Here is a 17162-nt window from a genome sequence, read left to right as displayed (position 1 = left end):
GCTTTTGATGGTCTCCTCTCTGGAAGGACTCAACAAAAGGTCTGTTTGGGTAGAGGCTAAGACACAATAGGCCTGAGAGTGGAAGTGTGTGCCAAAGCAGTTTTTGTTAAATACTGACCGAGCAGCTGAACCAGGTTCGGGTGTTTGACCTCCTTCATCACGGCTGCTTCCTTCAGAAACTCCTCTACCTCCATGGTGTCCTCCTGTCAATCAGAGAATTCAAATGAGTGCAAAAAGAAAACCAGGGAATATATCAGAGGGTTGGACAGAGTGTAATACCACCGTCAGCCTGCAGGGGGCGGTCTGTAACCACCGTTATAATGCAGCTTTCCACAGGAGAGCTCAGTTTTAGACAACTAACGGCAGCTGGAAAGAGACTGTTAGAGGTCAATATTGTGCTTTCTTCATTTTACTGAAGGACTCGTCATGCATGAGTATAGCGCTCGAGTAAATACACTTTATTACCATCATAATTATTATTTTTGCAGCACTTACTACAGAACAACACTCCCTGCAATAACTACTTTGACTATTTACTACTGGCTGAAACTTTAATACTTTTTAATTGACGGTTTTGTTGATTTTGTACATTTGATATGCAGTTAATTGAACGTTTAATACATGTGCAATGCCTCGTTTACCTGCTGCTTGATCCACTTCATTCTTAAAGGACAGCTACCTATCTAAGCTACCTTGAATGCACAAGCTTAAAATCTGCATTTCATCTGTAATTAATGTTGTTTTTATGATTGTATGACTCTGTAAAGTCTTTGAGTTTCTAGAAATGTATTATTATTATTGAATGCCTCTTTATTTAATACCATTCATGTCTAAGATGTCCGTCCTGTGGTACAAACCCATTTCTGTTCCGTCTTCTGTTCTACTTTGAATATTTACTACTGGCTGCTACTTTAATACTTTTTAATTTACGGTTTTGTTGATTTGGTACAAATAAAAACACGTTTCTGGTTCTGGTTTCTGTTCCGTCTTCTCACCTTGAGTGTCTTCACGGCCACGGTGAGGTTGTATTTCTTCCACACGCCCACGTACACCTCCCCGTACTGCCCCCCCCCCAGCTTGTGCTTCATGGTGATGTCGGTGCGCTCCATCTCCCACTTGTCGTGGATGGGGGACACGCCGTACACCGTGGGTTTGTTGCATTTTGGAGCCGGGTAGTGCAGCGTGGTGACCAGGCCGTCGGCCACCGTGGAGTGGTGGTGCACCAGCTCCGCTAACGTGGAGAAACGACTCTCTGAGGTCACGTATACCTGGGGGGGGGGGGGAGAGGAGAGAGTTAAGAAATGAACGCAACAACAGAAAGCAGCACTTTATGGCTCATTATTCTACGATTTCACGAGTATGAATTCAGATTCTGTGAAGTGTTCGTATTTAAAAATGATGAAGTGAGTCTAAAAGGTAACTGATATTAAGGATTGGAGGGAAATGGGGAAACAGTTGATGTCTTGTTGTCCACATTTCTGTGTGTACAGGTTGGATCTGTGCATTTAAAACACCTTCCACAAATTCACGACAGATACACTCACATGAATACAATCTAAAATGGTTGTTTTTCTTTTTCTGATTGAACAAAACAAGTAAAAGCTTTTTAAAATACATTGAATATAAAAAAATAAGAAACCAATTTCTTTGACTGTCCTTTTTTCAACACTTCTTTGAAGGAACCTTCCAGGTGTCTCCTCACCACCGTATGAACCCTGTCTTTAACTCCAACCTAGTGTGATTAATAACCTTCCCAATTCATAATCACCCTTTCATTATCTACTCTTATCTCTAGCTTTCCATCGGAGCCGCTGTTGGTTCAGTAAACTCTCCCTCAAAGCGGAGAGAAATGGAATTAAACTCAAAATTCCCAAGAAAATGGCTTTTTCCAGGTTTCCCACCTCCGTATGAACCAGTGTTCATTTTGGCAGCTGCTTTTGATTTAATCTTTAGACGAAAATGGTTATTAGTTTTAGTCACATTTCAATCATTCCTATCCTTCGTAGTTTTAGTCTAGTTTTAGTTGACGAAAACTCAAAACGTTTTAGTCAACTTTTAGTCAAAATGTGTGTCTATACTCTCTGAACGCTCCGTCCCCGGCAGATCTCTGTGTCCGCTGCAGCGTGTCTGTTAGGCCCCGCCCCCCGCACACAGAGAGACACAGGGAGATCGCTCTTCTGGAGTGAAGAGAGCGGAAATAATGATATTGCAAGTTAGAAACGTAAGATGCATTTTGACAGACCAGATGGACACTTGGGGGAAAATACGCTGCATTTTGAATGTCCGATAGTCCACCATTAACACCTTAGGCCCGTCTCGTCAACGAAAACTAAATATACATTTGGTCATAGTTTTCGTTGACGAAATTAAAACTGGTATGAACCCTGTGTGTGATTCATAAATGATGGACCTCCTCCTACCTTCCCGTCGGCCCCAGCGTTGATGCGGTAGTGGTAGACCCTCCCCTCGTAGCGCAGGGAGATGGACAGCTGCCCCGGGCTGCTCTCGCTCTCCCTCACCAGGAAGGAGCCGTTGATCAGGGAGGAGAGCAGGTACTCCGCGGCGCTGCGGGACACCGGCCCGTGGTACCAGCTGTGCTTCTCCAGACTGTTCACCGGCGTGATGTAGTTAGAGGGGACCCAGCCCTGACCGTTCTTAGAGCGCACCTCACTCCACTCGCCATTCTGGTTGTAGCCCAGCACCCGCAGCTTCTCACCTGTAGGGGGGGGGGGGGGTGTGTTAATACAGCACGATTCAACACAAGGCGAATGAAACAAGATCAAGAGCACTGAGGTATGGTCAGAACGGGTTTCCTTTATGCGGAAGACACACACACAGAGAGAGAGAGAGAGAGAGAGAGAGAGAGAGAGAGAGAGAGAGAGAGAGAGAGAGAGAGAGAGAGAGAGAGAGAGAGAGACACAGGTATACATGTACACACACACACACACACATGTACACACACACAGGTATACATGTATACACACACACACACACACACACACACACACACACACACACACACACACACACACACACACACACACACACACACACACACACACACACACACACACACACACACACACACACACACACACACACACACACACACACACACACACACACACACACACACACACACACACACACACACACACACACACACACACACACACTAGAATCAGACGTGTAGAGACTCAGTCTGTTGAAGGCAGAGACTGAATGGGGGGGTAGAGAACACAACACTGCGTTTAGCGAGGAGTGGTCCTGCAGGTCTGAGCAGAAAGGGAAGAGGGAGTGGAGGTCATGGATAGAACTGATACTCTGGGACTGGGTTCAGAGACCGTGCTCGTTCCTATCAAAGTTGCTCAGGAAGCTAAAATGGCCTGACTCCTGTCAAAGAAATAAAACATACTCTAAACCTTCCTGCATTTATCCTGGATCTATCTTCAATCTTTCCTAGATACTTCCCGGGTCTATCCTGGATCTATCTTGGATCTTGCTTAGAACTTTCCTTCATCTCCCCTTAATGATCTTTTCCCAGATGTCCCCTGGACGTCCGCTGGATATTCAGGAAATCTTCGGCACCCATTGAGCCCATCATGGAGCATGCACACATGAGTGTTCCCGATGTCCGCCAATGGGAACAATTATTTTTTGCGTCACATGAAGCTGCAGTACCACCGTTTGGCCACTATGACCGTGTGTCTCCCTTCCCGAGGCAGCAGTGAGCGTCCAGTGGCAGAAATCAATCACTCGGCTTCAGTTGTGTGAGAAGTCTTTGCTGAACTAAGTGTTGGTAAAGTGTAGCTGCTGTTCGCCCCAGCTCACCTCCAACAGCACACTGTGTTCCTCTGATGTCTCCATGGTGCACACAACAAAGAGTTTGAGGTATCATCGAGTGACTCATGACATCTAAATGATCCGAGGGTGAAGTTTTTATTTCAGCCTCTTTGATCTCTGATGAGTGCATGGCGCGTTGCCGGGCTGAATCAACACCGTGCTGAGCGTGTTGCTTCAGATACCAGCGAGACGATTACACTTTGTGCAGCAGGACTCGAAGGTGGAGTAACCAAATAAATGCTTTGAGAGGATTAAGAGCAACACGTTGTAACACTCACACGACTCGTTCAATCCCCTCTGCAGTCAACATGCCGCTGTGTCCTTGGGGTTAGACACTTCACCCTAAATTGCTCCACAGTATTCGATGTATTACGTGTCTAATATATGTCATTTAAAGCACGTTGAGAACTTGGAAAAGCTCTAAGAGTTATCTATCTGTCAGTCCTAAACCCAGAGATGTTCTCTTTAATAATATATGTTAAAGACAAATAAATAGAAGCATCAGTTTTGCATGAAAAATGACTTCATTGATGTTTTTTTTCTGTCGCTTGAATAATCGCTGAAGTCGATATTGTTATTATTTTTAAAATCATTACTTTGATTTAGTTAAAGATATCCATGCGTTATGTTCTGCTTCTAACAACATAATAGTGTTAACATGATGGTTAAATGTTTGATTGTTGAATAAAACCAATTCAAGCTCCAACAGAGGATGGTACCTTAGTAAAAAGAACAATCATTTCTGAGATGAGTAAAAAAGAGTTATGGAGCACAACTTAAAACACGTTTTACTTTGGGGTTTATTTGGGAGGTTTTCCTCGTACGATGTGAAATGTATGATATTGGGCTAAATAAATGAACTCTGATCTGTTGAACCACCTTAGCCCCTTTCATGTCAAAGCAGCTCACAGGTGAATTCAAGATGTATATTTTCTACTTTCTTGTTTATTTCTAGTCTTTTTTATTTCTCGTGTACGATGCCATGTCTTTGATGCTGCTGCAACACAAACATTTCCCAAATTGGAATCAATAAAGTGCTTCTTATCTGATCGTATCAGATATCTCTGATGTGACGACAGGCTGCAGTTATCGTCGTGGAGTTTAATTCAGCAGGTGAACCTATTTCACACTTTTTCACCAATTCTCCAGAACCTTTACCTCATTTTCCATGACCAAAAAAACTCTCTCTCTGCGGTTCCACTGAGAATGGTTTATTTGAACATGGAACAGGAAAATAAGTTCTGAAACATGCTGTGTCTATCTGAAACAAATCCAATAGGCTTACTAGCTGCTACACGCTAACGCAACTCAAATCTCTCACCAGCGAAACACCTCGTCAGTTAAAAGCCATTTTACGTTTGATTACTACACGATACAGTATTTATTACCGTTATAGTATATCGTTACTATTTCGGCGATTAGCAAAAATATTAATTATATTTGATGCAACTTTAGTGACATTTCCATGACTTTTCCAAAACTTTGGGATAAATATTGTTTTCCATAATTTTTCAAGGGCCTGGAATTAGCATTTTGAATTTCCATGACTTTTCCAGGTTTTTAATGACCGTAAGAATCCTGTGTAAACGGAGCGGAGCATTTACCGTCAGCTCAGATTTTATTTCTGCTTTTTTAAACTTTAGTATGTGCTCATGAGTTTCAATGTGTGTGTGTGTGTGTGTGTGTGTGTGTGTGTGTGTGTGGGGGGGCATGTACACTCGTGTGTATAACCGTGTGTGTACATGTATACCTATGTGTACATGTGTGTGTGTGCATGTACACCTGTGTGTGTGTATATGTATACCTGTGTGTGTGTACCTGTGTATATACCTGTGTATACCTGTGTGTGTGTGTGTGTGTGTGTGTGTGTGTGTGTGTGTGTGTGTGTGTGTGTGTGTGTGTGTGTGTCTGTGTGTGTGTGTGTGTGTGTGTGTGTGTGTGTGTAGCTATGGTAACCAATCACTCATCTCATTCTATATTATTTGTATTTACTTGCACTAGTGTATCTGTGTTATTGTGTCTCTGTTGGAGATCAGTGACCTCAGATCCTCATTGTCATATCTAAACCGCATGCCAATAAAAGCCTTGAACGGTGTGACGCAGGCAGCTTCAGGTGGAGCTCAGGTTTCTCTGCTGTGACGACACGCTGCATTCCTCCAGCCTAACGACGCTCTAACTCATCCACTGTCTTGTTTCCTCGGGGTTTTGCGACCTGCCAATCAACGAGCGCCGCCTCGAGGCTTTTTCCTACGAGGCGGTGCTCCCTCTGTTCTGACGCAACACATGTCAACAGAGTGTGAGGACAGGAAGGCGTGGAGGACGATCCCCGACACGGAGCAACGCCACACGCTCCAGTGATGATGATGATGATGATGCATGGAAACAGAGACCCGGCTCTTCAGGACAAACCTTTCTCTACGAAACCACGATTTGACTCAGTGGGCGAACGACGTCCAGGTGATGCTTCCACTAGTGTTCATTTCGTCAGCTATTTTTGAATTTAGTTTTAGTCCTGTGTTAAATTTCTTTTTTAGTTTTAGTGATATTTAGTCACCTTCATCTTGTTTTTATTTAGTCAAGTTTTAGTCGAATAAAAGTCTGAGCATTTTAGTCTTATTTTAGTCAAAGAAAAATAATTATTTTAGTCTACTTTTTGTCAATGAAAACAGTTGAGTCTTTTTTAGTCATCAGATTATATAGAACATTTCAGTCAAACTAGTCAAAACCAATCATTTGTCATTTTAGTCAAATTTATTTCACAATAAGATCTAATCTTGTCCTTATTTGATGAAAAGCACAGGTTGATTAAGCAGCTTTGCAGAGAGTACCAGGTCAGGTTGTGGTGTTTTTACCAGCTGTGTTGTGGCCACATTGCTTCCCTTCTGAACATGGGCTCAAATTGTTTCTTTCTCCCAGGCAGTGGTGGCGTTAGACTTTCTCGTTGTCAGTCATTCTGACGGACAGGTTTGTAACATTTCCGTCATAATCCATTATTACCCGTCGAGTGCACAATTTATCACTCACTCGCGCTGACGAGGGGGGGGGAGGGGCGGGTTAACGCGACCACTGCTCCCAAGCCCTGTTGTTGCCATTTTATTTTCTGTTAAATAAGGTTCGTTAGACCCGAGTCTTCCTGACAGTGTGCCGCTGCCCGGTGTAATTCAAATGTACCGCCGCGCGCAGCACAGACACACAGCTGCTGCCCAGCCGCAGCACAGGAAATGGAACCGCTGGGAGAAAACCTGACTATCAGATGTAACGTTATCTTTGATAATATTTCGTCTCCTCAGTTTTCGTCAACGAAAGTAAAGAGAGATTTTGGCGTAGTTTTTATCTTGTAGAATTTTTGACAATAAAGCTGACTTTGACTTTTGACTAAAGCCAATGGTGCATTCAGGGGCTGCTCGGATAATCCCAATTCCCAATGAAGGTGCTCAAGGGCTTTCGGTGTTGGTAGAGAATAGGCATAGCAGATTATAACAAGGGCAGCACGTGTATTCATTCTAGCTTTATTGGCAAGTCCCATATTTGAATTGAAGTGACAGAATATTTGTTAAAGGCAAAATAAGCTAAAACATAATTTCTATATTAATATTAAATATTCTACAGACTTAATAAAAAGGTGTTGGTCCAAATCCTCCATAATCATTAGTCAACAATAGTAAATAACTAAAGAGTTGAATTGCCTTTAATGTGGGGAATCATATCGTTATAGAAGTCGACATTTTGCGGCCCAAATCTTATTAAAAATGTTTTTTTGTCGGCCATGTTTCTGCAAAATGACCCTGAACTCGGACGGTCCGGTACCAACACTTTCGTTGAGTTATTTTCTGACTTGACGAGGTATTTACGACATTTTCTACGTCAATTATTTGACTTTTAAGATTATCCCGAAGCTAGCTCATGGTTTTGATTCGCTGCAAAGCTTTGTGTTTCTCTTTGGGCCGTATTACTAAATAGTAGAATAGTCTTTTTTTCCATAAGATGTAAAAAAGTGAACGAAAATGTCCTATTTCGTCCGAGGTGGGGAAATTAAATGTCTTGGTTTTAACTTAAATATGACGAAGGAAGAAAGTATGTTTTCTACCTCGAAGTGGTCGGAGACAGAAGCCTGGACGTCTCTGGATGATGTTTATTCGGACTTGCAGGGGCTATAACGTACATTTGACCAAGTCGGAGTGAAATCTTTAGATAATGTTGTTGTTGTTGTTGTTGTTGTTGTTGTTGGGCTTCTCCCTTTACCTTTGCTGATGCTGAGTGTTGTTGTTCTCCTTTGGCCCGTACTACACTCTTTCACTAAGTCTCATGGAAATCAGACGACTGTTTTTTAGTAATTCTGCAGACAGACAAACAAACAGAAGCTCCTGGTTGTTGTTGTTGTTGTTTACCTTTGGTGATGCTGAGCGTGTTGTCTCCGCTGGCCACGAAGTCATAAAGAGCCACGAAGAGGTTTGGGTCGCTCTCCGTCGCCCCCAACAGGTTCTCCTTCGAACTCCAGCGCACCGCCTCCGTCAGGAGAGAAGAGTCCAGGCCGAAGGGCCGGTGGAGAGCTTCTGGAGGAAGAGGAGGAGGAAGAGGAGGAGGAGGAGGAGGAAGAGGAGGAAGAGTGAGAAGAGGAGGGAGGGAGAGGAGGAAGAGGAGGAAGAGTGAGAAGAGGAGGGAGGGAGAGGAGGAAGAGCCGTTAAAACAAATGTGACTATAATGAACAAATTGCGGTTTCTGACTGATATTGATGGAGATATTCACGACATTGGGAATGATTGATTGATTGATTAATTGATTGATTGATTGATTGATTGATTCTCTTCATCATGTATGAAAGACAGAAACTCGTCCCAGTGCAATAGGTGGAGGTAAAGAGTCCAACATGTGGAGCTGCAGCCAGTGATCACTGATGAGGGTATGGATCATTGATGAATGTCAGAAGAGTGGAACATGTCCAAAATCTAGAAAGACTCTAAAAAGGTTTTCACTTAAAGAAAGAAACTAAGAAAAGAAGCTGGAATGTATTGTAGAGGCTTTTCTGAAACTGTTGCAATAAAAAAGTATAAAAACAATCAATCGAGGAAGAAAGAATAACATGGAGTGTGATTACATGTTCGTGAACAGGGTCTCAAAAAGCTGTACAAATTCAACAAATACATAAAAAAACTTCATATTCAGGTCTCAAGGAAACACTGATGCCCTCCGACTGCAGATTGGATTATATCCTGAAATACAGAGGAAGGTTTAACTATAAGAACATTGACCCAATCCTGATGTCCTCTCATAAAGGATTGAATTATATCCTAAAATACGTAGAAAGAGTCAAATATAAGCAAAACAATAGAGTTTGAATCGGAAAGCAACGAAAAACCACTTCTTTACCAGGTTCTCTACTAAAGCACTGATGCCCTCTGACTACAGATGGAATTAAAATCATAAAAGACAAAGAAAAAATATCATATAAGTTTAAATATATGTTTAAAGATGAATAGGCAAGGAAAGGAAGTAGACATTGTGTGATCCTCAGCACAACAAGCTGAAAAAACAACGTAGTTATCAAGTTATCTAGAGAACACTGATGTCCTCTCACTAGATATTGAATTAAAATACGTAGAAAGAGTCAAATATAAGCAAAACAATAGAGTTTGAAAAGGCAAGCAGTGAGGGAACTGATCCCAGTCAAGCAGAAAAAACCACTTAGTTATCAGGTTATCAGACGTCACACTGAACTAAATATTGAATTATTATCCTAAAATACACAGAAAGACAATAAAATAAGTGTAAATATAGGCAAAGAAAGGAAGTAGGCATTGTGTGATCAAGCAGAAAAAACAAAGTAGTCATCAGGCGTCACACTGAAGTCCTCTCACTAAATATATAATAATAATCCTCCTCCGTGTTTCTACCTGCGTCTCCAGGCTGCGGCCTCGGCCTGAACCCGGTCTGCAGAGGTTTGCCGCTCAGAGCGACCCACTCGTCCTCAAAACTGCTGTTGGCCTGAAGGCACCTCAAAAGCATCACTTTATTTAATCCTCTCCTCGAAAAGAACACGTTATCGCCGGCTGCTCAAAACTCAAACCTTCCAGAGCCAGGTGAGATCTGAGGGGAGGGGGGCGTGAGCAGGTGAGGTTATACAGGGGAGAGAGGGGGAGGAGACTATTCTCACTCTCTCTCTCTCTCTCCACGAGATGAGTGATCACCATAGCTACCCCACACACACACACACACACACACACACACACACACACACACACACACACACACACACACACACACACACACACACACACACACACACACACACACACACACACACACACACACACACACACACACACACACACACACACACACACACACACACACACACACACACACACACACACACACACACACACACACACACACACACACACACACACACACACACACACACACACACACACACACCAGCTGTTGCCACATTCGCTGCATGTCTGAACAGCTGCTGAGCGAAGGGAGAAACTTTGAAACAGAAAATGAGTTTCATAACCTGGTTATTCTCGTCCAACAATAACTTGCAATTGGAAGCAGTGACTCAAACCATACCTTGAGGGGTTTTTAAAAATAACTTCAAACAATAAGGTGTGATGTGTGTCAACAGGAAGCAGCTTCTGTAATCATACAACTGAAAGTTTTGTGTTTACTGTGCACATTTTCCTGCTTATTACACGGCTGCGTACTGAATGAACTGTTGGGAACATCCTGAATGTCCTCTTCCAACATGAGAGCAACATGATATCAAAGGTTTCCCAACTGTAGCTGTGAACATGACAGGATGTGTGATTACCTAGAAGAGCATCAGGACTGTTTGAGGCATATGATAGCTATGTGATTAACATGATGATTCAGCCTCTATGGAGAGAGACATATGACAAGCATGCTCATTTCTGACGTGGAGCTAATTTTGTGAGGGAGGCCTAAGTCAATTACATATGACCAAATGGAATAATTCAATGTATATGACAGTGCCATAGCTGAGTGTGTCACGTCTAAAGGTGTGTTTTGCTCACCGGTCCCTCACAGCGGGCAGAGCTGCAGGTGCTGATCTCTCTCTCTCTCTCTCTCTCGCGTCCGGTTATACTTCACTCACGTTTATGTCCAAATCCATCAGATCTAGCTAGTTCTAATGCTATGGCTGCTGCCCCTCCCTACACGCAGGTCACACAGACTCAAACCTCATCTTATGCCCACATTCCAGCTGAGAGGGTCTTCTCTACAGCTGGCCTGATTGTGAATCGCCTCTCCCCTGAGTAGACATGCTCATATTCTTAAAGAAGAATGAGTATTGAGCAGCTGCATTCTGTGCATAGGCCCTGTTACAGGTTGTTGATCTCTGTTGTCACGGGTTACGTTACCCTAACCTGTTATGTTGTTCGTGGATGATCCCTCTCAAAGCTGTAGGCCTATAGCTGTCAACTGTTCAAACTGTGATCACCGGTTCAATACATTTGACAAATTCGACTTGGTTTCTATGAAAGCCAGATTTTATTGGGTTTTGGGAAAAAGTCAGAATTTTGGGAAAAGAGATTTCTCCTGACATGAACCAACGACTTGACTCACATCAGGGGATTCTCTCTCTGGTCTTGTTAATAAGATATATCAATTCTCTTGAAGAACTGTAAACAATATGTCTCCTGACGTAAACAACAACGTGACGTAAGCAACGTGTCGTAAACAACAACGAGACGTAAACATTAACGAGACGTCGGAGCTCCATAAAAACAAAGCAGTCCCTGCCGTCTGACACTCGGTTTGATTCTCACATTTCTGGAGGAACTATACAGTTTGAGAGGAACAGAAATATTGTTTTCTGGCATCACTTTAACATGTTACAGGGGAAATCTGCATTTTGGTTTGAGGGCGGAGTGCTCCTGTTATCCGGGGCAAACAAAACCCGGCATATTATTGATTTAAAATTATCTTATTGCTTCAAATAAGAAGAAATAGTCCCTTCCACCGCGTAGCAACGGCTGAACTGGCGCTACAGCAACTTAAAATGACGGCAACTCTGATGGAGGTTTACTGTAACTGTTAGGGATGCACGATATTGGTTTTTTGAAACCGATACCGATAACTTCCTGCCTCTCGAGACCGATACCGATAATAATATAATATATATATATATATTAAATGTACCTGTAGTTTTTGCACACCTGGTGGTAAAAAAAAGACTAGTAGTGAGCAAATGAAATGAGCATTACTACTATGAACAAAACAAAGCCAAGAACAGTTTGGACTCTTCAAAGTGACCAGATTTATTTTCCCAAATAAATATAATTGAGTCAATCAGTCAATGTCAAAGTGTTTCCCTGAACAATGAGTGGTCCATATTCCCTCTATCCGTCGATAGGTAAAAGCCCCCCCGTTGCCTTTGCAGCTGGCTTTGGATTCGCCGCTAGTTTAGCAGCGCAGGCGTCTTCGTACGCTTTGAACACACCATCGTAGCCATGGCGATGTTTCAGGTGACTCATCAGGTTGGAAGTATTATAGCTCGTTGCCTTTTTCCCTCCTCGTGGAACTTCTGCATTGCATTTGTTAATACAAATAGCAAGCAAACTATCTAACTCTGAAACTTTGAAATAGTCCCATACTACCGACGACATGTTTGTTTACTGTCCTGGCTTCACGGCCGCACACCATTTACGTCACAGCCAGGCATGAGTTAGGGAGCGCTGGATTTGTGAAAAACTCCCCTCTTCCTAAACCACTAATACCACAGCACTGGCCAAACGGGAGGAGCCGAGTGAAAAACAAGCGCCCCTCATCCCAATCCACCCACACCGCAGTATTTATTACTTTTTTTACCCCAAAAATATATTGCATATTATCGGGGCTATTAATACTTTTATCGGGATGACGTCATAATTCCTAATATCGGACCGATAATTATCGTGCACCACTAGTAACTGTTCAAGGCTGTCCTGTCTGTCTGTCTTCTTCTGTTGTTCCGTTTAATGTTATCGTAAGGGAAGCTGTGGTGCAGTGGGTTGTGCATTGGTGTTGGGATCAGGGTTCTACAGGTTCAAACCCCACTGCAGTCAGCATGTCGTTGTGTCCCTGAGACACTTCACCCCAAAGTGCTCCGGTGGGGATTGTCCACAGTATTGAGTATGTAAGTCACTTTGAATAAAAGCGTGTACGAAGTAACATGTAATGTTCAAATGTTTAGTGTCTTAGAGAATAGCAACTAAATGGTTAAACTCCACTTCTTATGAAACAAATCACAAAGCCATGATTTCGAGAACAGAAAGAGACAACGTCAGGAATTTAGGAGAAAAGCCTCAGTCATCTTCCGGATTTCAACATCTGCTGACGGAAACCACCACCTCCACATTCAGGAGAAACCAGGAAGCTATATGATTCATACCGACTGCATTTATCCTATTTCACAACTAGAAACAGAGAAGATCTTCCTTTGAGACAAATAGATATACAATATATATCATTTCATAATGCTAGTTTTATAACAGCCAATCAAATGCAAAAACAACATCAGGTAACACTTTATATTAACGTACACTCATTCACCATCGACTAGTTGTTCATGAACACATTAGAATCAAACTAATAGCTTATCGGATATGAACGAGACTTCACTTTCAAATAGGGAACACATTCTGACACAATTAACACTTTTAGTTTCATGTCTTGTTACATAAGAATAGACCATATTTGTTAGGTGTTATGAGAGAATGCCTCATTAGGCCCATATTGAGCATATTAAGACCCTAACTCACATGTGTCAAACTCAAGGCCCGGGGGCCAAATCAGGCCCTTGGTGGATTTAATTTCGGCCCGCAGGATAATTTCTAATCACTATTAGATCTGGCCCGCCGGTATATTGCACGCACACCTTCACTCCATCCTGAGGGTCTCCTCAGCTCAGAGCCTGAGCCCAAACATTGATGACCTTGCACACGAGATGAGATGCCAAGTATCTGAACTAGCATCCTTTGAGGGAAATAGTTTTGTTGAAGCTGTTGTTGGCCTGTGGGAAAAATGTAATCATAAGAAATGACTCTGGAGAAGCTGCAGATAGAGCCATAAGAAATGAATCAACTGATTATTTAATGTTTAATGTTGTTTTTATAGGCAATCATTGAAGCTTTGTTAGTTCCAGGTTTAATATGTGCAATAAGTTCATTTCAATAAGTTCTGCACTAAACATTGAACCAGTCCGGCCCTCCACTAGCATCCATTTTTAAATGTTGGCCCACTGTGTATTTGAGTTTGACCCCCCTGCTCTAACTCATGCACAACAACTTCCTTACGTATAATAAATACGCACTAATTATTAGAGGGTTATTGAGGAGAAACTCTTAGCTAACTTGTAGAATAAGGTCATGTAGAACAAGGCATTACAAAAGGGTTTTATACTGACTAATAAAGAGCCAATACATTGCTAATATGCATGTTAACTAGTTGGTGAATATGTGTACCCAATGTCAAGCTAGAACCGAAGCTGGTGTAAGAGTGTCTGAGACTCTCAATATGATTTAGTCAGGAATGGATATATACAGATATGTTTCCAAAACACCGTGAACGTTGGTCCACGCAAACCTAAAAAGTAAATGCTTGTGTTTCATTGCAATGTTTGCAGAAAATCACAAAAGCAGTTTTAAGGAAAACTGATCTCTAAAGTCAGACAAAGGAGTAACAATCACACTTATATTTGAAATCATTCATCCTTTTACATTTCTGTTCATTTGAGAATTGAGAAGTCAAACTTGACAGATATTAGACGCCAGGGAAACTCTTAGTAAGATAGAAAGATGCAAGTGTCCAGATCTAAGCTACTGAGACACTTAAAGCTCCCATGCCATAGCCCTTTCTACTGATCATAGTTCCATTGTTGAGGTCTACTAGAATAGATTCACATTGTTCAATGTTCCAAACTCACATTGGTTTCTCATCCAGCATCTCTGTATAGTATGTGTATTCACTCTCTTTCCTACACGGCTTGTTGGAGCTCCTGCCCCCCCCCCCCCCTCCCTGTGAGCCCAGTGTGCTCTGATTGGTCGGGACGTTGCGAGGCTCGTTGCTGCGAGGAGCGGACAGGTTTCCGGGTCGGCGACACAGCGAAAAACTCATCCTGAGCACACAAACACTCACAGCCGAAGTAAAAACAATAAGTGTGGCTTGATATTGAGTCAGAAAAAGGTTTCTAACGCTGTGAGAATGGGTCTGCGGAGAGCGTTTCTCCACCATCCCAACTCGTCTATTACCAATCAGGAAGCTCTATGCAAGTCAATGGGACTCCCTGTTAGTTAGCCAAGGGGTCCTGGTGTGGGAGGGGCTCCACGGATTGGTCCATTTGGGCCAATCCGGTCATTTGTTGTTGATCTGGGTGTTCACACGTCACAGAACCCAGGAAGCAAATAATGGAAAATGAGAAATGTCCAACGAGGCGTTCTGGGGCAGCATAGACAGGTCTTCTCTGTTTTAGAGTTTTACTTCCTTCATAACACACAAGGGGACGGGTAAGAACCGGAAAAGCATGACATGGGCCCTTTAAAGTCATTTAACCTTAGTATATACTGAATTCTTCCTTAAACATGTAGGGGCTGGTCCATGCAAACCGTACATGTTGAGGGTTTCATGCAGTGTTGGCAGAAAAGCATTAAGAAATAGATCATTTCCCCACATGCCATGCACACAGGGGAGAGTAATGTTCAAATCGACTCCTTCTCTTTAGCCAAACAAGTAAGCCCAAAAGTGTGTAGTTTGTCCACATCCACAACATCCTACTGCATCCAAACCTTCCCCTTCCTCACAGCTGCTAAAATGCATTCAAAGGGCCGGAGGACATGAGGGGAGGTGTAAGAAAAAGTAAGATAAATATTAAGACAGGATCACTGCTATTTTGTACATTCTGTCAACAAGTGTTATGATAACGTTTCCTTATTGCAAGCTCTGACATCGTAAACCTCTGGAGAAGTGGATCATAAAGTGTAAATATGTCAGTCTTGGAGCTGCAGCAAAGATTTATTATTCTGCAAAGTAAGTGAGAAAAGATGCAGGCGTCCAGATCTAAGCCACTGACAGGATAAATACTGATTGTTTCCAAAACACAGTAGAGGTCGGGTCATGCTAGCTTAAAGTATTGAGTGTTTTTTTGCCATGTCGGTGGAAAAGCATGAAGAAATCCAGTTTCCTCCAGCGTTGGTCTGCACCACGAGGCAGACACATGCCATGCAGACAGATCACAACATATTTCTCCTTTTCCAGACAATCAAACCCAATATCGTCCACATCTTCACACACATCGCTTGCCCACCTTTGTTTTGGACCAGAATGCATTGCAGCGCGGCGCTGGCAGTCACCTGACTCAGCCACAGCTCCCAGTACATCTTCTATTGATCTGAACCGGTAACTCCACAGAGACTCTGAGCTGCTCTCTCTCTCTGCTGCTCTGACTCCCAACTGTCGTGCTCCAGAGAAAGGAGAAACGTCCCTGTGAGGGATTCGTGAAGTTTGTCTTCTTCAAGTGTACATTCTCCCGGAGCTACTTCATCCCAGGCATCTCTAAAAGGAAACGGAGCGCCGGAGACCCCCCAAATAAAGTGTTTTTATCCTTAACTCCACCTCCAGTTACTCCCTGCTGGTTTGGAGGTCCGGCTGCAGAGAACAGACTTCCATGACTGACTGCGGGGAAACGCACTGAGCGATGGCAGAACGAGCGTGTGGTAAAGAAAGGAGGGGAGGAAGGACATATGATATGGAGGAAACGTTGTGGCATGTGTGTGTAGGCATGGGATTTACATGCAATGGGAGTCAGGATACAGAGACAAGGAAGCTGAGTTACATTTAAAGAAAATCAGATTACTGTTATGTTTCTGTATATTGTGGACTATCAGAAGGATTACAGGGTTAGTAAAGAACTAATCAGATGTTATCTCTTCTCTGTAGGATAATACTTTAGATTTCTTTTCAAAATGCTGACTTGTTAAAAAAAATAAACCTTTTTTTTTATTTATGGGAAAGAAGAAAACATTTTTTGTGACTTTAATACAACTTCTGACTTTTCCAACAAACAAAAAAAGGAAGATTCTCAATTTTCGAGCTTTATTCGATTCCAGGCTTTTTGTAAAAAAAAAAAAATCTGACTTTTTGTGTTCTGCCTGAATCTGCTTTACGAGATATTTTTATTTTACTTTATTTAGTTTACACGTGGCCCTAATCATCTTGTTTTAAAAAATGGTCAGGGTCCTGATTTTTTTCTTTCTTTTGACTTTTTATGAAATTGTGAATTTTTTCCAATTTGAAATTTTCCTTTTTTATTCAGACTTTTT

The 17162-nt window shown here is 42.4% G+C and overlaps 1 protein-coding gene across 4 annotated transcripts in view; it reads right to left on the bottom strand.

Annotated features, from left to right (window-relative positions):
- Window positions 1–17162, bottom strand: part of abl2 (c-abl oncogene 2, non-receptor tyrosine kinase) — a 58699-nt gene that overhangs the window by 19236 nt on the left and 22301 nt on the right. For 2 of the 4 annotated variants that reach the window (XM_079654551.1, XM_079654553.1), the window contains exons 2-5: window positions 8232–8396; window positions 2421–2716; window positions 996–1268; window positions 119–203 (exon numbers count right to left, since the gene is read on the bottom strand). In XM_079654551.1, coding sequence (XP_079510677.1) covers window positions 119–203; window positions 996–1268; window positions 2421–2716; window positions 8232–8396 — 819 coding nt within the window. Of the gene's footprint in view, window positions 1–118; window positions 204–995; window positions 1269–2420; window positions 2717–8231; window positions 8397–9734; window positions 9912–17162 lie in introns of those variants that run through there. The other 2 variants (XM_079654554.1, XM_079654552.1) reach the window with 2 other exon arrangements.

Source organism: Notothenia rossii, assembly GCF_949606895.1.
Source record: "Notothenia rossii genome assembly, chromosome: 1".
NCBI lineage: Eukaryota > Metazoa > Chordata > Actinopteri > Perciformes > Nototheniidae > Notothenia > Notothenia rossii.
Note: the sequence above shows the minus strand (reverse complement) of the source record. Positions and strands in the feature narration are given on the sequence as shown.